We start from the raw sequence: 24,677 nt of genomic DNA, 5'->3' as shown, positions 1-24,677 counted from the left end.
TTGAAGTTTCGAAAATAAGGGCCAACCTTACAAACTGTGGCTATCCTGCTTATACCCTAGACAAATGCGATTTGCAGGCACGTGAGCTTGCCGCACACCCTAAGTCCCCGCCCCATCGTGATGAGACGATCTCTTCCACATACATCCCGTATTACCCAGGTATTTCAGAACGCCTTTATAAGGTCCTACGTGGGTACCAGATAAAGTGCTTGCAGCTTCCCGGGAGAAAATTACGATCTATTGTCCAGAAGGTGAAGCCACTCCCCTCCTGTTTACGAAACGGCTCGATATATCGCATCACTTGCCATGATTGTGGCAGATGCGATGTGGGAGAAACTACCAGGGGACTCCAGGACCGCCTCTCAGAACATGAGAGGGCCATCCGGACTGCTGACTCTGAGAACTTTGCAGTTGCAGAGCACTATTAGTCCACGTGGCACGACCTAAATCCGCAATGTGATATTGAAGTCATTGACTACTCAGGTCGCTACCATCAATGATTGTGGCTCCAGTCACTTCATATATCCTGTTGCCAATCATAGAGGCAGTTGTGTTACAATGTGACAAGCTCTAGCATGCACCTCATGCGTACACCCTACATTCGCAGCACCAATTATCTGGTTCTGCACAGTAAACGTTCCTTGCGTGCAGAATGTTTGTTTGCCTGATATTACCACGCCCGGCACATTCTTCATTTCATTATAACATTTGTATGTATTTTTAAATGTTTTACAGCTAAGGAAGTTTTAAAGCTTCTGTACTCATTTTATTTTATCTTATTTATTGTATTTTTCCTGTGTTACCTCATTTTTGTTTCCAATAAACCTTCATTACCGTGTATCGCGATTGTCATTTTGCAATTATGATATTCCACCACCATCATATTTCAATTTTAGGGTGAGTGGTGGTGTGAAATTCGATTCAGAAAGTTGGAAAGGAATGCTGCTTTGAGTTTGGTAGCATATACTTTGATATAAAAGGTAGAAGTTCGTGGGAAGAGAATCAGTAATTACTTAGAGAGCATGGCTTCATGAGGTGACACAGTTTTGCACGAGATAGAGTTTTACTGTTCAGCCCCCATCTTTCCTCATAAAACCGAGTTTCTTGCTTGATGTAACAAGTGGGAGAGAAGAGCTACTGAATTTTGTGGGAGGTCTATTATGGTCAAGCATCCCTTTAAAGATCATCATCTGCAATTTATTAAGGGAAACTGAAAGTTTAGTTCTGTTTCCTCCTAGTATGTAGTCCCCTTACGTGCAACCAAAATATGGTTCCTTGGAACCTTGTGGGAAGCTGAGGGAAACATTTCTGATGACGGATATGGTTTCTTGCGTCAACAGCAACAGCTCTATTTCAGATGTAACTCCTGATGATATTAAGCAGTTATTTAGAGTACTCTACAACCCGAAAAAAACAGAGGACGCGCCCCCACCAAAGGGAGTCAACGGTCACGCGAATCAATAAAAATTGCAAGTACATATTTATGGGGTGAACCGTGACTCTTTGATTAAGCTTACAAGATTAGCAATAACGTCCTCGTGTCCCAGACCTAGCCGAAAACCAAACTGGAATGGAGAAACCATTTCCCATTCTTGGAGAAGTTAAGTTATCCTGGAAGCACGAAGGCATTCAAATATTTTGCCTAAGTTTGATAAAAGGGCTATGGTCCTACACGATTTGTCATCCGTGTAGGTTCATCTGGTTCAGGATGATACGGAGTAAGACACACTTCCAGTCGTTAAGAAATAATTCTGTAAGGCATTTACAGAGCCTTCAGGATAGTAAGGCAACTAGTATATTGAGTGTGTTCTCTGTTCGATTTGCCTGTTTTGCTAGACGAAAAAAACAAATTTTTGGGGAAAAAAACTTTGCCATCTACGCCTGAGACCGACTAACTCAGCCACGGAGAGAGAAAATACTATTAAAATTCCTGGCGTCATCGACGGGATTCGAACCCGGGCCTTTTTCATCCGGTGTGGGGAGAACGGTGAAGATACCACTGTGCTACTTGCACAGACTGCTTCCTGCGTAAAGGAAAGAGTGAGACCAGAAGAACTGTTGTGCTGATTTTGAAGCACTACAGAATTACAGTATCGCCTTGAAAATGTTCGCGCCTATACAATTTATAGATAAGTCACCTGGGGCGCATACATTTCCACTTGATTTCACTAATTCTCTCCAGGAATTTTGGTTTTGATTTAAAATGTCTTTATTGTATTGCTTTTAAAGATCTTTGTAATTGCCAGATCCGAGTGATTTCTTGACGAGGCCAAAAGCGACCCTTACGGTGAAATTCTCGACTTCCAGATGCAGTCAAACCATGAGTCTATCGGGGAGTCGAATACTTAGGGTGAACTTTTTTATTTGTAGAACAACTAATGGCTTTATTCAATGCTTGATGAATGGTGGTAGCCTACCATTTCAATAGCAGAAAAGTTCGTGAAAAAATTCTGATCATCATCGTCATCATCAGTGGCAGAAATCGTGTAAGAATGAGTTCCATTTGACATTCCTCAAGGAGTAACGTGTAAGGTCTAAAGGAGGTGGGGAAGGAGTAGAAATTGATGACGAAATTGAAGTTAAAAACTTCGGCTCTGTGATCACTTACACATCATTCAGTTTTAAAATTCCAGTGAGTAATACGCGAAGCTTAGTTGATGGAGATAAGGGAGACATCAATGTTAGAACTTCCAAGGAAACTGAAAAGTACTTGTAGATGGTTAGGCTGATTTTAAACAACTAACTGACGAGAAAAAGAATAAAATCTTCAAATAAACGTCTTCTAGGATCAGTAAGTCGACTATGCCATAACGTGGATTTCGAGTTGGCATCAGTAAGGATAATTAAATTGCATATCCTAAAGTTGTATAGGTACCAAAGGTGTGGTTCTAAGGCGTCATTTAAAGGACAATATAAGAAAAACATAAGATGACTTTGATGAAGAAGTTTGTTCTTTTTTTAGGCGCATCAGCGACTAATCGCACATTGCTCCTTGTATATTGTCTTAAATTGCGTTTGTTTTCTGATCGACTGTTTGCCGGACAAAAAACCACAGTTTCCAGGAGAGAAAAACCATGCTACCCTTGCCTGAGACCGACTAACTCAGCCACGTTGTGAAAAAGGCCCATAAAAATTCTTCACGTCATCGACGGGACCAGAACCCAGGTCTTTTCCACCGAGTGTGGGAAGGATGGCGATTCTGCAAACTATGCTATCCACGACGACAATAAAGAAGTAACTTGTACACAATTTGCATGTTGTGTAGAGAAACCTGAATTTTTCAAAACATCAAGGTTCGTGTTAAAAACAACTATAACAGATTTTAGTTTCAAATCCAAGTATTAAAAAAATCTGCCGTATTTAGGGGCCACCAAAAATCAACTCATCTGCTCATGCGTAAAACTACAGCCATTATCAATCCACTGCAGGATGGAAGCCTCCTCAGCAATTCATGTTGAGGGAAGTGGACCATAATCTGCCGCCCTGGTCCAGTGCGGGTTGGCAGACAGACCATATTTAGCAGTCAGGAGCTTGAACCCCGCCCTGTCTACTCAAAGAGCGTGTGCTACTGCACTCCCACTCCTGCCCACTCGGCTACGGAGGCCTCTCGCCTAATATATTCATAAATTGCTTGTAAAATTATCAGAGAAGTTTACCTCAATATAGTACGTAGAACACTTCCGTATGATACTCTCCAGAAATTAAATCGAAAAACTTACGTTAGAGTAACAAATAATTAAAAATCAATTTAACCCAATAAAACTCAATTTAACACAATTAAAAATAGGGAAATTAATTAAAAGAATTTTAACAAAACAATTGCAAAACGCTTTTCCTTTCTGAAGTTGACAACGCTTTTCGACCGTATGTGGTTATCACAGGAATGAAAATTACCGAATAGGGGTGAGCATGAAACTTAAATAAGGATTATTTGTCTTCGCGCATGCGCGTAAAAGCCCACGAATCGGATATCAGATAGGGCCGACAAACATTAACAGAATCTTCGTGTAATTTAATTTCCACGGTTTCTGCAATTAATAGTCGTGTATAATTATTGGACACTAGGTATTTTGGCCTCGTTAAATAAAAAAGTATGTTTTTGGTTAACAGCGTGAAAGGCTAATTCTGCTTGTGCGTTGCAGATACAGTGGAATCATACATGAAAATGTTTTCGATCACACACACACGTTGGTAATTTTCACTTAAACGCATTTAAACAAACATACTTGATGTCGCTGAATATACTCTTTTATTGTAGTTGTGACAGCTAAAATGTCGAACTTAAAGTTGGTAATTTTCTCATTAACGTCTTGTGCTAACAACTAAAACGATCTAAACGAGTTAATAGCGAAAAGATCTAAACCTCCCAAACACTTCCTAATTCATTTCACAAATATACGTGGTCTCAATTCTAATCTCAACGATGACCATTTCCACTTGCAGTCTGCCAAACCCCATGTACTTTTTCTGACAGAATCTCAGTTATCGGTTGATTCGACTATTGCTCATCTCAGTTGCCCAAATTATTCGCTGTACGATTCCAGTAGCCTCAAAGGTGGTATTTGTGCATATGTCCGTTCCAATATTCCCTGTCAGAGACTTGGTAATTTGGAATCTCTTCTTTTCGATCTTCTCTGGCTTAAAATCTCTCTATCTCATTTTGTAAAATTCATCTGTTGTCTCTACCGTTCTCCCAACTCCACTAATCACTTGGAACTCTTTGACTTCCTCTCTTTGTAACTTGACTTTCTCCAGTCCAACTTTCCTAAGAGTGAGGTAATTTTCTTTGGTGATTTTAATGTTCACAACTCCAGCTGGCTTCCGTTTTCTAGTCACACTGACCCAGCTGGTCAAGATGCTGAGGCTTTTGCAATTACTAATGACCTTGCACAGATTGTTCATTTACTTCAAGAATACCGGACAATCCTAACCATACAGCCAACACGTTTGATCCTTTTCTCACAAACAACCCTTCTAAGTACACGGTCGAAGTGAGAAGTCCTTTAGGCACCTCAGATCACAACTTGGTGATTGTCTCTTCTCCAATGGAGCCTTTATCTCATGGCTATTCCCAACCTCGTATTGTTTGGCATTACAAGAATGCAAAATGGGATGACTTGCGAGATGTCTTTACTTCTTTTCCTTGGTCAGATTACTGTTTCAAAACTTGTGATGTCAACGTTTGCTCAGATTGTGTCAGTGAAATTATTCTTGCAGGAATGGAATCCTTTATCCCACACTCCATTGTAAAATCTCGTCCTTTATCTAAACCTTGGTTTTCCAATAAATGTGCTAAGGCTGTTCAAGAGAAGAATGTTGCATATCGTAATTGGCTTGTTTCTAATTCTTCAGTTTCATTTTCTGCCTACACCAAAGCTCGCCACAGTTGTAAAGCAGTTATTAATCAGTCCAAACTAGAGTTTGAAAGGCTAAGATTAGAAAACTTGCTTCTTGTCCTAATGGTAACCGAGCATTCTGGTCTCTTGCCAAAGCTTTTGGCCGCAACTTTTGTCCATCTCTTCTCCCACCTCTGTCCAAACCAGATGGTTCTGTTGTCACTTCAGCCATAAAAAAGCTGACTTCCTAGCATCCCATTTTTCCTCCAACTCCTGTATTAATGATCTTTTAAAAACATCTCCCACCATTCCCAACACATTCCATTCAATGCCTCCTGTGGTCTTCCATCAAAAGGATGTCAGAAGGATTTTGACGAATCTTGATGCCACGAAAGCTCCAAGTCCAGATGGTATTTCTCCACTTGTTCTCAAAATCTGTGCTCCTGAACTTACTCCTGTTCTTTGCCGCCTTTTTTCACTTTCTTATTCCAAAGGTGTGTTTCCTTCTGCTTGGAAATTTGCTCATATCCAGCCAGTTTCTAAAAAGGGTGACAAATCCCTCCCATCCAATTCTCGTCCCAATGCAATTACTTCTACTCTTTCTAAAGTCATTGAGAAATCAATTAACCACCAACTCTTAAACTACCTAGAAACCTTCCGTCTGATCAACGATCACCAGTATGGATTCCATCAGTGTCGATCCACTGGTGATATTCTGGCTTATGTTACCCATTTATGGACTAATTCAATGGAAAGGTTTGGTGAAACACAAGCAGTTGCTCTTGACATCTCAAAGGCTTTCGATCGTGTTTGGCATAAAGGTCTTCTAAACAAGCTTCCATCTTATGGTTTGCCAACTGTTTTTAGTAATTGGTTATCCAGTTTTCTCTCTGATCGCTCACTGAGGGTGATGGTAGATGGCTTTCTGTCTTCTAACTTTTCCACTAATGCCGGTGTCTCCCAAGGTTCAGTTCTTTCCACCACTCATTTCCTCTTGTATATCAATGACCTTCTTCCATTGACTGGAAATCCTATCCGTAGTTTTGTCGATGATAGCACATTGCATTCTACTTTCCATTTTGCGAAGCCTTGTCCTGCTCAATCAGTTTCTAATTCTCGAAAATCTGCTACCAATTCCTTAAATGCCGATCTTCAGGTAATTCTCCAGTGGGGCAAAGACAACTTAGTTGATTTCAACCCTTCTAAAATCAGTCTTGTCTTATATCTCGCAAAAAGGATTCTTCTGCTCCTATGCTTATCTTTAGTGACACTCCGATTTCTAGACAAAATGATATATCTCTTTTGGGGATTACCCTGACTTCTAATCTCTCTTGGCACAAACACATTACAAATATTGCTTCCTCTGCATCTAAAAAACTTGGTTTTCTCTTTCGCTCTCGGCGTTACTTTTCTTCCAAACAGCTGCTCACTCTGTATAAATCGCAAATCCGCCCTGCCATGGAATTTTGTTCTCACATCTGGGGTGGTGTCCCCAAAACCTCTCAGGCTTCTTGATTCCTTTCAGAAGAGGGCAGTTAGGTTAATTAATGATTCATCTTTAACAAAGTCTCTCCACTCGCTGTGTCATAGACGTACTGTTTCTGCTGCATGCGTCTTCTACAGATACTTCCATGGGCACTGTTCTTCTGAATTGGCTTCTATAATTCACGCTCTCTCTTTCAAAACAGTCCGAACACGTGCCGCCACCAGCCAACATCCATGTACTGTCCAACTCCAAACTCACAGACCATTGTTATCTTGGTCGACCAACATCTCTCTTGCCTGTAGGTTTGTAGTTAAAGGCTAATTTTGGGATCCGGTCTGGGATCATTCTTTCTATGTGGGTTATCCAGTTTTCCTGATACCGTTTTATGTCATTTACTATGTTATCTACTTTTAATTTCTCGCGGATATCTAAAATTGTTTGGTGGTCTAGTCTTGTAAAAAAAAAAAAAAAAAAAATCTAAAACGACAAAATAAAGTCACTGAGAAATAGTTTGCGAAAAATGAACACAAACGGACGTGAGAAAAAACAAAATAAATTTCATTTAGAAGAAGAGAAATATCAGGTTTTATTTTCAACCAATCAGAAATCGTTTGCAGATACAGTTGAATCAACAATTAAAACGTTTTTTATACAAAAGTTCTTGGACTTTTAAAACTTTTTCCCAATTTAGATCCATCAGAAATCGTATTCAATTCTTGAACATAAAACGACTGATTCTGTTCGCTTCAGACAGGAAATGTCCCCCCTCCCCCAAATTGATTGGTAACTCCCAAAAGCTGAGCGGAAACGGTCAGCTTCATTAACTAGAGCTGGTGGCATGTACAGACGTGATTTGTGAAGATGAAAGCTGGTGATATTCAAAACTAACCAGTGAAAATAAACAAGAAAAAATAATTTACATTATGTCGTTTCAATATGTAAACGGCTTATGTTTCCCAAAAATTTTCTGCTTTGCTAACTGCAATTATCTCTTGTGACGTCTCTATTCTGTTTAAATGAAAATAATCTTTTGTGTGGTTCTTTCTGGAAAAAGTGTAAACAAGCACTTTCATTACACTTGAGAAGTTCATTTCCACTCAGCAACGAGAATAGGACAGAAATCTTGGAATGTTCTTTCCAACTCAGTTCGAATCAATAGGGCAATCAATAGGGGCTCATTCTTACAACTCATCGGCTGTAGTTTTCGAACGGAGGCAAAAGTCTATCTCCGAGCAGATTGAGTTTATGTTCTGCTGTTAATATGTAAGTGAACTCATTTACATTCAATCAACTGAAAAAGGACTAAAATCTTAGAGAGAATAATAACTTTTTAAGAGTTTAATTTTTAAATCTTATCTTGGAATACATTTCACACATCAAGTATACACAGAGGTTACAAAAAAAAAATACAGTCAGTGCAGAAAAACAAGACACACACACACAAGACTCCCCACAGCTTAAATATCCCTAAACTCCCCAAGAAACAAGACTCCCCACAGCATAAACATCCCTAAAATACGTAGTCCCTATTAACACCCACAATGCATTGCCACATAATTAACGTTGAAATTATTCAACGTTAATTATGTTCCCCCAAATCTCACGGGGGAACCCAGCACAGTCACAAGCTAAGATGCCCACTCAGCAATCATGGTATCGCAGTTCAAACCCCTAACCAAAGACAAAATTAAATTCCGAAATTACAACTATCGCCATCTATTGAGAGAAAAATAAAACTTTTTATTTCCAGCCAAATCTGGACCCGCCTCCGTCCCAGCAAAATCGGTTCGTATTGTCGGGACCCGCATCCTCCTGGGCACCCGTCCCAACAAAATCGGTTAAAACTCCACCCCATTACTACTACTTTTTTATTCCAAAGGTGTTTATTTTCTTATTTCAAAGGTTTTCCCTTCTTGAAAAATTTGCTCATCCAGCCGGTTTCTCAAAAGGGTGACAAACCCTTCCACTCAAATTAGCATCCCATTGCAGTTACATCTACTGTTTCTAAAGTAATAGAGAAATCAATTAACCGCCAGCTCTTAAACTATGTAGAAACCTTCCATCCGATCAGTGATCACCAGTATGGATTCCGTCAGTGTCGCTCCACTGCTGATATTGTGGCTTATGTTACCCATCTATGGACAAATTCAATGGAAAAGTTTAGTGAAACTTAAGCAGTTGCTCTGGGAAACTGCTTGAGTTTCACTAAACTTTCAAAGGCTTTTGATCGTGTTTGGCATAACTTCCATCTTATGGTTTGCCAACTGTTTTTTATAATTGTGTATCCAGTTTTCCCTTTGACCGATCACTGCGGGTAATAGTGGATGGTTTTCTCTCTCTTCTAACTTCTGCACTAATGCTGATATTCTCTAAGGTTCAATTCTTTCTCCCACTCTTTTCGTCTCACAAATTATTATTATTTTTTTATTGTTATTATTATTATTATTATTATTATTATTATTATTATTGGCTATATGGTGCAAGGAAGCTTGAGGCTTATGCTGCACCAGCCAAAAAAAAAATTCCCAAGTTACCCTAAGAGAGAGCGAGAGAGAGAGAGAGAAGTAGAAGGGAATCACCAAGAAAGAGAAGAATGATGATATCCAGCTCAGGACCCTTATTGACCTTTTTCCATCGATTAGGAATCCTACCCATAGGTTTGCTGATGATAGCCCATCGAATATCAATGTACTATCATCAGCAAATATCCACTACCAATTCCTTAAATATTCACTTCTAGAATTCCCACTATCAATTCCTTAAATGCTGATCTCCATGTAATCCTTCAGTAGTCAGAGATAACTTGGTTGATTTCAATCCTTATAAAACTCAGTCCTGTCTTATATCTCGCTCCTATGCTTTTATACATTTTCTCTTATGCTTATCTCCGATGACACTCTGATTTATATGCAAGATTACATATCTTTATTGATGGTTACCTTGTCTTCTAATCTCTCTCGGCCCGAGTACATTGCAAATATTGCTTCCTCTGCATCTAAAAAACTTGGTTTTCTCTTTCGCTCTTACTTTTCTTCCAAACAGCTGTTTACTCTGTACAAATCGCAAATTCGCCCTTCCATGGAATATTGTTCCCACGTCTGGGGCGGTGCCCCCAAAACCTCTCTCAAGCTTCTAGATTCCATTCAAAAGAGGGCAGTTAGGTTAATTAATGATTCATCTCTAACAGAGTCTCTCCACTCGCTGTCTCATAGACGTACTGTTTCTGCTGCATGCCTCTTCTACAGATACTTCCCTGGGCACTGTTCTTCTGAATTGACTTCTATAATTCCCACTCTCCCTTCCAAGGTAGTCTGAACAAGTGCCACAGCCAGTCAACATCCTTTTACCTCAACCTCAAACTCACCGAATCAACTTTGCTTCTTCCTCATTTATTCCTCCAACTTCCGTTTTCTGGAACAACCTACCTTCATACGTATTTCCTTAAAATTACTATCTAGATAATTTCAAGTTTACTGACAACAAGTATCTTCTTTCACCTTCTCAACCTTCTACCCAAGCACGGTACTAAGTACTATAGGTTCTAATATCTCTCGTACTTGGGATTCTCAAAAAAAATAAATAAATTTGTAATTATTTGAAAAATGTTATCACAATGCTTGCAGCTTTTGCATAGAAGCTTTTAAATAATAATGTATTAATAATAGTTATTATTTATTTTATAATTTAATTAATATTATAATTAATTAATCTGTTAAAACAGGCCTTCTTAAACTATGGGTCGCAACCCCATTTGGGGTCGCGTAGCAAAATTCTGGGGTCGCGAGAGATTTTAATGTCAAATATTTAAATACACGATTTTATAACATCTAGATGTGTATTTGTGCAGAGTCACACTCACACATCTGCACACAAACAAAGGGAGGAATGCGCGCGCACACGTGCAGCGAGACTATGATTCAATAACACTGACTGTAATGTGAACTAGTGGAGTATTGACGCTCTTCTAGTGTAGTCAATTGTCAGTGTTCCGCCCTAACGAGATTTTAGTTTTTTTTTATTTATTCGGTAATTAATAAATCAATTATTATATGCAATATGTTATTTTTATATATTTATTGTATTTTAGGATCAAAATAATTTTTGGCCATGGATAAATGGCTGAACTTAAATAAGAATAGCAATGACGCAGATAATAAATTTTCTGTTTATACTCCGGGACGACCAAACGAGTTTACAAGATACACAGAATACAAGAAACAGCACCGTATTCAGCAGTCACGGGCTTGAACCCCGGTCACTCAAGGCACGTGTACTTATGCACCCGCGCGCCTGACCACTAGGCTACGGCGTCCTACAAACTAATGCTGCTACAAACTCTTCTCAGGCAGGACAAAATATTGAAAAACAGGCATCTTATGTGCGAAAAAGAAAATATGATGAGTCTTTTCTTCAATTTGGCTTTACATTTCAAAATTGTAAGGGTAATGAACAACCTCTTTGTTTGATCTGCAATGAATTATTGGCTCCGGAGAGTATGAAACCATCAAAATTAAAAAGACATCTTGAATCAAAGCATGTTTCGTATGTCAATAAACCAAAATAATATTTTGAAAGACTGTATAAATCTTTAAATAAAGAAAAAAAATCCTTTGAAAAATTTATAACCGTTAGTGAAAAATGTTTACTAGCGTCATATGAAGTTTCATACTGTATTGCTAAAAATAAAAAGCCGTTCACCATTGGAGAAGATCTTGTATTTTACCTGCTGCTATTAAAATGGTAGAAATACTACATGGAAGTAAATATGGCGATGATATTCGAAAAATTCCTTTGTCGAACGACACTGTCTCGAATAGAATTTCTGATATTAACAAGGACCAATTAGTGCAACTTATTACAAGAATTAAAGAAATCCCAAAATTTTCAATTCAGTTGGACGAAACAACTGATATTACTAAATTGGCTCAGTTGTTAGTATATGTCAGGTACGTTTATAAAGAAAGCGTGGAGGAAGAATTGTTATTTTGTCGTCCTATGGAAGACCATACTACAGGGAAAGACATATATTGTAAAGTTGACGAATTTTTAAAAACTGAAGGTTTAGAATGGAAAAATTGCTGTGGAATATGCACAGATGGTGCAAGAGCGATGACCGGCAAAAATTTTGGTTTTAAATCATTTTTTCAAGCTGCTCATTATGATCATATAACTTTTACTCACTGCCTTATTCACCGAGAGGCCCTTGCAGCAAAAAAAATAGCACCAGAATTGAACGATGTGCTTCAGGATGCTGTTAAGATTATAAATTTTATTAAGAGCCATGCCCTTAACAGCCGCTTGTTTTCAAATCTCTGTAAGGATACGGATTCCAACTACACAACTTTATTATTACATGCAGAAGTAAGATGGTTGTCAAGAGGTCAAAGTTTAAGAAGATTATTGCTATTAAAGGACGAGATCGAAATATTTTTAACCGAACGAAAATGTGAACTTGCTGCTTTTTTTCAAAATGACTTATGGCTATCCAAGCTGTGTTATTTGTCAGATATTTTTGCGAAATTAAACGATCTCAACTTGTCTCTCCAAGGAAAAAATTACGATATATTTACTTCGAATGATAAAATTGAAAGTTTTATCAAAAAGATCAACATTTGGAAAAGTAGGGTAGAAAAAAATTCGTTCGAAATGTTTTCCAGTGTCGACAATTTTATAATCGAGAAAATTCATTGTAAAACTTTTATTGCAAAAATTATTGTAGATCACTTAAAAGCGCTAGAAACACCGTTCCGTACATATTTTATATTAAATATTGATTTCCAAAAAATAGTTTGGATTCAAAAGCCGTTTTGGATTGGCTTAAGTGAGATTGATCACCTGCCACTTAAAGCTCAAGAGGAATTTGCTGAGCTTTCGAGTGACTCAAACTTAAAACTACAATTTCAAAAAAAGTCCTTGACTGAATTCTGGATCGGAACTAGAACTGAATTTCCCACAATCGCTGATATGGCGTTAAATGTACTTCTGCCATTCAACACCACATATTTATGTGAAGTTACTTTCTCAGCTTTAACACATATTAAATTCCAGTATCGTTCAGCGCTAAAAAATGTTGAAGAGGTCTTACGTCCAGCAGTGTCAAACATTCCACCAAGATTTAATTTGTTATGCAATAAAAAAACAGGCACATCCATCTCATTAAATTTTTTACTTTAATTTTAATTTAATACTTACCACTCAACGACTGCGTCCGAATATATTCGAGCGAACTAAGACGATCAGAATCCCCTTTTATTTATGTTATTGCAAAAAATGCAATTTTGATGAAAAATAGGGCATATAATTTTTGTAACTATAATAAATACAATTTTACAATTTTTTGTGCAAATTTTAATTTTAGATTTTTGTATGTTTCAAAACGAATTCTAAAACTATATATTTTCATATGTATATGTATATTGTTACCTAATAAATAAATCATCAAAAAATATTAATTTATCTTTCTTTTATGGGGTCGCCAAGAAACTCGCAATCATAAATGGGGTCGTGAATGAAAAAAGTTTAAGAAGCCCTGTGTTAAAACAATATTAGTAAGTCTCTGAAAGGAAGTTATCTGTAAAAATACAGAAAATAGAAAACAAACGAAGGGTGAGTTATGTGCGAGTAGTTTGTTCAGTTTTGCAATTTAAATACGAAAAGCGAAAACAATCCCTTGTTTTGTAGGATATTATAGATTATGGGAAGACAGGAAGTAGTTATAATTTTAAAAATATATTACAAAGAATTTAGCTTTGCTACTAGATTCCTATAAATTCTTCGATCACTGTTTCTTAAAATTCATTGGATATTTTTACATCATGGATTGCGTAAATTTAACTATTTGATAATTTCCCATGTTCTTGAAACATGCTAACGGTTCCAGCATTTTGCTTTCTAAGAATCAAAAACAAGAGAATAAATAAACTGGGAAAACTGGTTAATAGAATGAAGTGAGATAAAGGCAGAAAGATAGGAACGAGCGAAAAGGTTGCTATTATTCTTCAAGGCAAAATAAATCCACCTTTACATGGACTTTCCAGGAGTTATTTAGAATTTAGTCTTAAGTAACAGCCTATTTCCAAAGATTACATTTTTGCTTAAATTAATAAATAATAAACCATAAGTTTTGAAACAAACTGATTTCTTTATTAATTCCCCACTGCTGAAACCGGAAAAAAAGTTGTCTGTTTTATTTACAGAGAACAACTTTTCTATGATGGATATTTTTAAATGGATGATTAGATTAGATTTTTAGATACTTTTATGGTGGATTTTTTATATATTGTATATATATATATATATATTTTTTTTTTTACAGGTAGTAATTTTCTTAGCGTGGCCTACGCTTGTTAACAGGAAGGACTGTTTCTACATGGAAAGGATACACTTAAATAGAGGGGGTCCAAGAACATTTCCTGATGCTATCAAAACAATCTTAGGTGGGACCGGAAAACATTAACTTAAGAGGGAGGAGATACAAAAATTAAGTAGAGCCGTAGGCACAGTTCAAAGTGACTCTTGGGCCGCTTCCATTGGAACATCGAGCAGCCTGTAAAATAAGGTGTTGAGAGTTTCAATCACTGCTGGGTAAACTTGAAACAAGTAAATACCTGATCTGTGTAACATAAATAAGATTAAGAACGTGTGCATGTACACCAATGCTAGGAGTATAGTAAATAAATTTGAAGTACTGATTAACTCATCAAATGCAGACATTGTAGGAATAGAGGACACACGCGACACTCAGACATAAGACAATCAGAGTTTGAACACAGAATGTACAATGTGTACAGAAAGGAGAGGACAGACGGGACAGTAGGGAAAGGGGTTATGCTCTTAGTTTAGAAATCTAATACAATACATTCAGTCAATATGGTTTACGAGTGCAGTGCTGAGTCCGTTTGGTATTATATAAGCACTGGCAAAATAACAATGAGGTTAGGAGTGTGTTATAGGCGTAATGACTGCAAGGAATGTAACAAACTGCTAAACACAGAAACTGAGTGGGCCAGTAAATCAGAATGTCACATAATGGGGATGTTAACTTAGCAGAAGTTAACTGGAATTTGTGGTATAGTTTGAGACGACAGAGAGTGGTAATCAATGGACACTACTCTTCGTGGACAAATGTTATTAGTGGAGTTCCCCAGGGTTCGGTGCTGGGCCCATTGTTGTTTTGTGTATTCATCAATGAATCACTCGCACACTAGCAAGACTTTTGTGGATTTATTGGATGACTGTTTTCTATAGCAGCATGTTAGAGAGGTAACAAGAGGAAGCATACCCTTGTTCTGTTTATCAGCAGTGATTCGTCATGAACTAAGAATCAGCATTTAAAAGACCCACTGAGTGACGGTGATCACAGCATATAAATGTAGAATTTAATTAAAGACATAACTATTATCATAATTATCATCCATTAAGAATTTGCAGATAAAGGAGACCACTGGGTGACAGGGATCATAATGTACTGATTTGGAATTACTTAAAGACGTAGCTACCATGAAGGCTAAAGGGAAGGGCTTTTGCTTTCATAAACGTGACTACAGGGGTCTCACACAGATTTTAAATTCTGTACAGTGGGATCAACTGATGATGTTACCAACGTTGAATTCTAAATGGGAAGCATTCAGGGACTTAATTTTGGAGGCTACTAGACTTTTCATTCCAACTGAGAAATACTGTTCAAAGTTCAGGCCTAAATGGATGTCAGATGAATTAATGAGGCTTGTGGAAGAGAAGAAAAATATGTGGAATGCATATAAATTATCAGGTGACACAGAAGCCTACGGCAGATATAAGCTTGTCTGTAATTAAGTCACAAAGGCATCCGAAGGCAGATTACGAGAAATCTTTGGCAAAGGATGTAAGGAAAAACAGCAAAGAGTTCTTTAATTATGTAAACTATAGAAGGAAAGGGATAAATCAGTTTGGACCACTTAACATAGATGGATTGACTATTGATAATCATGCTCAGGTAGCTGATAAACTGAATGAGTTATTCAATGAAGAGTTATTCGAGGAGTTATTCAATGAGGGGAGTGCTAGAAGTTTATCAAACTCTAACAGCGAACTAAGTGATTTTGTAATAACTTAGAGCAAAGTGGAAGAGAAATTGTTGAAGTTAAACATAAAAAAGGCATCTGGGGACGGGATCTAGCCAGTTATATTAAAGGAGGCAGCAAAGGAAGTAAGCAAACCCTTAGCCATATTATGAGAGCTTCCTTGGACTCAGGGGAGATCCCCATGGACTGGAAGTGTGCAAATGTATCACCAATTCACAAAGGGGGGTTCCAAAGGTAACACAAGTAACTATAGACCTGTTAGTTTAACTTGTGTTCCAGCGAAAATAATGAATCACTGGTTAAAGAAGCATTGCAGGATCATCTAGACAAGACATCAGTAATAGTTAAGACACAGCATGGGTTTGTTAAAAGGAGATCTTGTCTGACCAATTTGATTGGATATTATGATGTGGTCACAAAGGAACTGAATGCCAAAAATAATTTTGATATCATACTTGGATTTCAGGAAAGCTTTTGATACTATTGCATATGGAAGACTGCTGTACAAATTGGAGTAGTATGGCATTAAGGGTAAGTTGCTACAATGGATAAAGGGATGGTTGAGTGGGAGACGACAGAGGGTGGTAATCAATGGACCACTACTCTTCGTGGATAAATGTTATTAGTGGAGTTCCCCAGGGTTCGGTGCTGGGCCCATTGTTGTTTTCTGTATTCATCAATGATATTGATGAAGATATATCAGTATTAATGTCCAAGTTTGCAGATGATACGAAGGTTGGCAGGGTTGTTAACAACAGTAAAGATAGTATGCTACTCCAACTGGATCTAGATAAGTTGGCCAAATGGGCTGAGAAGTGTCAACTGAAGGTTAACATTGACAAATGCAAAGTACTGCATATGGGTAGCAATAACCGAAGAGAAACGTACCAACTGTGTGGTACTACACTCAGGGAAGTGAAAAGTGAAAAAGACCAGGGGGTAATTGTGCAGTCAAAGATAAAGTTCGCTGAGCAGTGCAGACGGGCTGACAAGGTAGATCATGGAGTCTTGTCAATGGTATATAGGAATTTTGCTAGCAGGGACAGGAAGGTGATTTTCCCATTGTATAAGGCAATAATGGTCAGGCCACACCTAGAGTACTGTGTACATGTCTGGAGGCCTCATTTTAGGAGGATATAGAGTTGCTAGAACGAGTACAAAGAAGGGCGACAAGATTGATGAGGGGAGCAAAGGGGTATTCTTACGAAGAAAGGCTTAAATTCTGCAAATTGCAGCGCCTGGAGAGTACGCACCTGCAAGGTGATCTGATTGAGGTGTATAAGGCCTTGAATGGGCTGAGTAAGCTGTATGCTGGTGGAATTCTTCCTCTTGCTCAGATTAAGAACCTGAGGGGGCATAGATTAAAACTGAGGAAAGACAGTTGTGGAATAGGTGTGCGGAAATTTGCTTTTAGCCAGCGGGTGGTTGATTGATGGAACAAACTTCCATCTTTTGTTGTGGAAGTTGGTAGCTTAAATAAATTTAAGGCTGAGTTGGACAGGCATTTAAAAAAAAAAAAAAAAAAAAAAACATTTTTTTTAAAAATCGGGAGTTTTTTTTTTTTAAGCTTGCTTTCTTGCATTGTACGCCTTTGTTATTGCTAATGCTATTGTCAAGTGTAAAAGGAAAGACTTTTGCTTTCCTAAGGATGACTGTAGTGGTCTCAGACAGTTTTTAAATTGTATGCAGTGGGACCAATTGATGAAGTGATCAACATCAAATTCTAAATGAGAAGCATTCAGGAAAGTAGTCATAGAAGCTACTAGGCTTTTCAAACCAACGAAGAATACCATTCCAGGCTTAGACCTGAATGGATGTCAGATGAACTATTGAGACTCGTGGCAGGGAAGAAAAGTGCACGCTATGCATATAAATTATTAGGCGATACAGATAAGTCTATGGTAGTTATAAAGTAGTCTGTAATAAAGTTACAAAGGAGGTTACCGAAACTGAGGCAGAATATGAAATATCTGTGGCAAGGAATGCAAAGAAAAACAGCAAAGATTTCTTTTCTTGTATTAACAATAAAAAGAATGAACTGAATGACATTACCCCACCTGGTGTGGATTGGTTAACTGTAGATGACTCTGTTCAAAGTACTGACGAACTGAATAGGTATTTTGCATCTACATTCACGCGAAAAATTCAGTAGGGGACGAAATCCCAGAAGGTTATGAAACTCCAACCGGGAGCTAAATAACTTTGCGATAACTGAAAGGAAAGTTGAAGAGAAACTGTTGAAGATGAACATAAAAATGGCACCTGGGGTGGATGGATTCTATCCAAACATATTAAGGGAGTCAGCAAAGGTGGTAAGCAAACCTTTAGCCATAATTATGAGAGCATCCTTGGATTCAGGAGAGGTTCCAATGAGCTTGAGATGTGCAAAATGTATCCCTAATACATAGAGGGGAAACAAAATGTGATATGAGTAACTACAGATCTATTAGCTTAACTTCTGTTCCAGGGAAATTAATGGAGTCACTGGTTAAAGAAGTAATGTAGGACCATATAGACAAGAATGGAAATATACTGCAGTTACAGCATAGATTCGTCAGCATTAGCATTAGTAGAGGCATACAATGCAAGAAAGCAAGTTTATGCAGCATCAGCGAAAAAAAAAAAAAAAACCCTCCCATTCCATCCCTCCATTCGTGTAGCCTTCAAAATTAAACCCCTGAATGCTTCCCATTTAGAATTTGTTGTTGGTAATATCATCAGTTAATATCAACAGTGTAGAACTTAAAAAATTCTCTGAGACCAATGTAGTCACCTTTACGATAGCAAAAGCCCTTCCCTTTAGATTTCATTGTAGTTACATCTTTAAGTAATTCCACATCAGTACATCGTGATCCCTGTCACCCAGTGGTTCCTTTATCTGCAAATTCTTAATGCATGAATAATCACTTCTGATAATAAGATCAAGAGTATTACTTTCTCTGGTTGTCTCTCGAACATGGTGCTGCAGAAAACAATCATCGATTAAATCCACAAAATTCTTGCTAGTGTGCGAGTGACCAATCCACAAGTTCCAGTGAATATCTGGAAAGTTAAAATCCCCCATTATAAGACATTCTGATGTACTGGCCCACTCTATTTCTCTGCACAATTGCTCATTATACTCATCAGATTCATTAGGCCTTCAACACACGCCTACTCTCATTTTTTCCTTTCCCAGTGCTTATGTTACACCAAACGTACTCAACATTGTATTGTCCACCAATATCAATTGGATACACTTCGTTAGATTCACTTTAGATTCAGAAAGAAACTTTCTAACTGCTTGGATGTTATGATGCAGTAAGTAAGTATTTAAAGTCTTACTTATGGTGCAGTAAATTTAAATTATTATATTAGGGTCACCCTAATCTCTTACATATATATACCCATATATGTATTATGACTGTAAATTGCGTGTGTTCTCTGGTCGATTTGTCTGTTTTGCTGGACGAAAATCTCCAGTTTCGTGGGAGGGAAAAACCTTACTATCTACGCCTGAGACCGACTAACTCAGCCACGGAGTAAGAAAAGCCCACTAAAGTCCTTGCGTCATCGACAGGATTCGAACCCGGGCCTTTTCCACGTGGTGTTGGGAGGACGGTGACGATACCACTGTGCTACCGGGCTGACATGATGCAGTAAGAAAGAAACTGAAGGCCGCACCTTGGATACTTATATATGTCTGGAGGCCTCACTTTAGGAAGGATGCAGATCTGTTTGAATACTTATATATGTCTGGAGGCCTCACTTTAGGAAGGATGCAGATCTGTTTGAATACTTGTATATGTCTGGAGGCCTCACTTTAGAAAGGATGCAGATCTGTTGGAACGGTCGCAGAAAATGGAAACAAGATTGGTGAAGGGAACAAAAGGGTGCTCTTACTAGAGATGTTTCATCTCTGCAAATTGCAATTTCCAAACATGGAGAGTAGGAGCTTGCGAGGAATTTTGACTCAGGTGTTTAAGGAATGAATGAATTGAGTAAGCTAAATGTTAATAGCATTCTTTCTCTTGCTGGGACTACAAACATGAGGGGGCATAATTTCATGTTGAGGAAAGATGGTTGCAGGATAGATGTGGGGAAGTTTTCCTTCAGCCAGTGGGTGTTGATTGTTGGAACAGGCTTTCCTCTGTTGTTGTGGAAGTGGATGGTTTGAATAGATTCAAGAAGAACTACACAAATTCTAGGAGGGTTTGGATGGTTGAAGTCTGTAGTTTTTTTTTTTTTTTTGTCTGATGCTATATTTGCTTGCTTTCTTGCATCATTTGTCACTACTACCACTACCAGTGTCACAGACCAGTCAATTCTTACACAAGAGGGTGCTGCTAATTTCCGAATTCATTTGGAGATGGTACGCAGCGTCATGGTAAACAGTCGTGGACGATTAAAAGAATGCCTGCAGAGAGACGTAGGTCACTTTAGTTCACATGTGTCTTCAAAAAATAAACGGATACTATATACTCTAAGATGAAATATTTGTAATTTGGCAAATTAAAGTTCTTTATTTAATTATAGAGTTTTTAAAATCGTCCAGTTCCTTGCCCCACTCTGTATTATGCTTGCTAAGTGCTATTGTACCCAATGTGCAAAAAAAAAAAAAAATAAAATAATAATAATAATAATAAAAATAAAATAAATAAAAATAGAAATAAAAAATAAAAGCTACCTGTGTTTGAGGATAGACGCTTTTTAATGTTCTTTTATTTATTTTTAATTTCAGTTGTTAATTAATTGGCATTTTTACTTGTATTTTTTGTTTGAACGTAGGGAGCAGTAGTTCTTGGCAAACATATCTGTTATAGTTTCAGCAAATACGTTCACGAGGTAAAAAAAATTGATCCCAATGTCCCTTTTCTTATTTTTGAAGTCATTTCAATTATATTTTCTCTTCCTCGTTCATCCTTTCCATTTCTGTTATTTGGATCGTGTATTTTCCTAAGATTAGAACTTACAGAAATTGAAGTCTAATGTCAATAAGTATCTTCTACTCTTCGCAACCTCCAACTGAGGCACAGTACTATCGGTTCGAATTCTTGTTGTGTTTTAGGATTACCATCAAAAAAGTTGATCTCGATGTAAGCACCAATAGATATCAAAAACACTTTTATTATTATTATTATTATTATTATTATTATTATTATAGCCGAAGGCCTCAAAAACATTAAGTGGTCGGGCCTCTCTGGACCTCTGAGAGTGCCTACCTGGACCTGTCCTTTTGCCATTTCTTCAGCAGTTACACAATCCTTTATTCCAACGGAACAATTCTCTGCACCATACCGATAATGTCAAACAGTTTCTCCACACTGTCTACAAGTTTCTCTGTCCTGCTAGGTCTCTTGACTTGTGTAACAAATCTGAAACATGCCCAGTGGAGACAAATCAGGCCATTTACTTTATCAGACACCTTTTGACTCAATGCCAAGACAATGGCAGCGGGCATCACTGAAGAAGGAGGTGGGGGCGGGAAGTGGCCATGCTTCATGTGAAGTCTGTCATATGAAGCATGCTTTGGTCCGTTGTTTAATTTAATATAATTAAGGCATTGTTTAATTTTTCATTAAACCTTACTTGCTTGTTCCGCACATACACACACAACTCCTACAATTTGTGCGTGTTACGCGCACACATTCAAATTGTCGGAGTTGAGCTGCCCGTCATCGATAAAAATAATTTTTAGATTTGTTTCCGAGTCAAATTCGAACAGATTGAATATAATACTTGAATGATCGGTCCCCGTGCTGTTTGGATAATTGAATGCCACCCTAATAAATCCAAAATAATAAACTGTACGTAGTTGGGAAGTGAAAAATTACCTGTGGCCATTGTGTAGTGATCTGGAGTTGTTTTCGTGACGAAAGCAGGTTTAACCCCTTTTTCCGCAAGTACTCCTGTCGATGACAATAAGTCGAAGTTTGGGGTGGGAAATCTATAGATGTAATCCCACCGAAATCCGTCAAACGAGATAACCAAAACTTGACGACTTCCATCTATGGAATACGGTAAATAAAGCACTGTCAGAAAACTGGAGAGTATTAACTGAAGATACGGCCAATACATTTTCGAATCAGTGAAACTGCTAAGTTCTTGATTTTGAACACAACTTCCAATTAATTAAGCCAGTGTTCAAGGACACCACACGCCCGGGCAGTCAAATACGCTGGGTTTTCATATAGCGTCAAATAATTTTGGATGAAAAGCACATTTATGAACGTAACACGCGCTATGTTCTTCTTCTTCGTATTTTGATGTTTAACATAGACGAATAGAAAATGTGCTGATGTAATACCACTGGGGTGTGACCGTTTCACAGGAACAACGTTTACAGTATTTCGAAACGGCAAATTATTTCAAGGTACTGATTTATAAATTGGGAGTAATCTATTTTTCCTCGTTCGTGCCATCCTCACCTGTCATACTTCTACGGTTTTAATAATAGCACTGATCTTTTGGCAAAATACCATCACCAAAGCAGAGGAAGATATTTAAATTATTCGAATCATTTCTATAGTGCTACGAAATAAAATTCTTTGCCATGCCAGACAGTTTAAAATATTTTAAAACAAGAAATTAATTTAAAAAAAGTGCGCATTACTACATTTACATTTTTGATAATAGCGATGGTCTTTTGGCAAAATACCACCACCAGGGCAGAGGAAGACATTTAAATTATTCGAATCATTTCTATAGTGCTATCAAATAAAATTCTTTGACACGCCAGACAGTTTAAAATATTTCAAAACAAGAAGTTTAATTTAAATCAAGTGGTCATTACTTCATCTACAGTTTTAATAATAGCAATGATCGTTTGGAAAAATACCACCACCAGGGCAGAGGAAGACATTTAAATTATTCGAATCTAGACGTATTATTTCTGTAGTGCTATCAAATAAAATTCTTTGCCACACCAGACAGTTTAAAATATTTTATTAACACTTATAACTAGATAATTTTAAAAATTCTTACAAGTAAAAAAATCTATAGAAAATAAAATAATAAAATAAAGACATATTACCTTCGAGTAAATATGAAATTATTTTAACATATTAAAATATTACTTTTATTACTTAAAAAAAAAGAACAAAATTTATTTTATTATTTATTATAAATTTTATATTATTCTTTATTTTTTTATGTTTTATACACTGCGCGACAAAATTAACAGACCACGTAGAAAATGTGCTGTAACTCGTGCAGCTTACAGAAGTCGATAAAAGATGCTCAAAAATGTCACGCGACATTAGTACGGCGTATAATCCCCTCCAACAGGCCTAACAGCGGTGAACCATGCTCGATATGCGTGTCTTTAAGATTCTGTGGCAACAAATGCCTTTCTTCTAACAGCACAGCAGCTCACCAAGTCACCAAGGAGATACCGCACATGTTTGAGTGGATTTAAGTCTGCTGATTGAATCGGCCATGGCAGTCGTTGGAGATCTCCAGTTTCAAGATATTCCTCCACCACTTGAGCTCTATGTGCAGTGGTGTTGTCGTGCATGAAAATAAACGCTGGGCCAACCACACTACTCAAAAGTCGCACATAGGGTTCAAGGATCTGTTCTCGGTACCTCTGCGTAGTTAGTATCCCTATCAAAAAAGCTAAGAGGGATGCGGCCGTTGATGATTATTCCGCCCTACACGAGAACACCGCCTCCACCATAAATGTCCTGTTCTCTGATGTTGGAGGGATGGTACCGCATTCTTCGTTGTCTCCAGATGAAATAATGTTTAGAATCTGTTTTTAGGCTAAAACGGGACTGATCAGATAACAGAAATGTTAGTTTTCTGTTAATTTTGTCGAGCAGTGTAGTTTTATATAAAAAGAACAAACTTCGAGTATATGTTATTCTTGTTAATTATATTTTAAAACGATTTTATAACATATTAGATTTATATTTATCCTTAAACCTTACAGATGATGAGAAGTATATTTCAACAGAAGTATTCCGGTGCACACTGACGATAAGTTAGATAAATTCGAACAATAATTTCCAGCTCAGAGAAGTAGATTTTCTGATTAATTTTTAATAAAGATTTAATGATGTAAGAGTATATACCACGAAATGATCACACTCTAAAAATGATGGATCTCTGGCAGGGTAAACAGCCAAAACTCTTTTGCAGATCTTCCACTTTTGCAGAGACTCATCATAGATCTATCATTTAGATTTCTAAAGATCCGTCATACAAATACAAAAATACATCTGTATTTGTATAGCTTTATATTTGTATAACTTTCCCTTCTCCGATGAAGTCTACATTCAACAGTGACTTAGTACCTTTTCTCATACACACATCTAGCCAGGTGGGAAGGAGCAGCAGTGCGTAGTACACGCTTCTTGATTAGACCGGGGTTCGAGCCCGTCACCACCAAATATGGAGGATGCGGAAAGGTCAAGGGAATGACCACCGCATATTCCCGGAGCAATATGGCCTTAGTTGCTAATGCTCCTAAAAACCAAATAACAAACAACAAACAAACACACATCTAAGCTGCTCTTTCCATAGAATAGAGCGATGAGTGTCATTATTATTATTGTTGAACAACAAACAAACTACACAGGACGTGGGAGGATGGGAAGCGAAAAGGTGAAACTGGCTACTATGGCAAGGAAAGGTTGAATTATCTATAATCTTCTTTCTAAGCGGATCTACAAGTACATTGACATTGAATTAGTGGAAGAATATTCTATTGTAGCTATGAAAACTAAACATATTGACTATTGCTCAGTAACTCAGCCAATATTCTCTCGAAAAAGTGCATTAAAAGGCGAGAATATATCCTTTTAATTTTAG

At 37.5% G+C, this 24,677-nt stretch overlaps 1 protein-coding gene across 1 annotated transcript in view; it reads right to left on the bottom strand.

The window, feature by feature from the left end:
• Positions 1–22,085, bottom strand: part of LOC150075659 (ectonucleotide pyrophosphatase/phosphodiesterase family member 5-like) — a 30,640-nt gene extending 8,555 nt beyond the window's left edge. Inside the window, exon 1 of the mRNA XM_090388635.1 lies at positions 21,698–22,085. Within this exon, the coding sequence (XP_090244761.1) occupies positions 21,698–21,941 (244 nt within the window). The 5' untranslated portion in view covers positions 21,942–22,085. The remainder of the gene's footprint in view (positions 1–21,697) is intronic.
• Between the last annotated feature and the right edge of the window lie 2,592 nt (positions 22,086–24,677).

This window comes from Mastigoproctus giganteus, chromosome 14 (assembly GCF_048544385.1).
Source record: "Mastigoproctus giganteus isolate SK-2022 chromosome 14, ASM4854438v1, whole genome shotgun sequence".
Taxonomy (NCBI): domain Eukaryota; kingdom Metazoa; phylum Arthropoda; class Arachnida; order Uropygi; family Thelyphonidae; genus Mastigoproctus; species Mastigoproctus giganteus.
The sequence above is the reverse complement of the archived record's forward strand: the minus strand, read 5'-3'. Positions and strand labels throughout refer to the sequence as shown.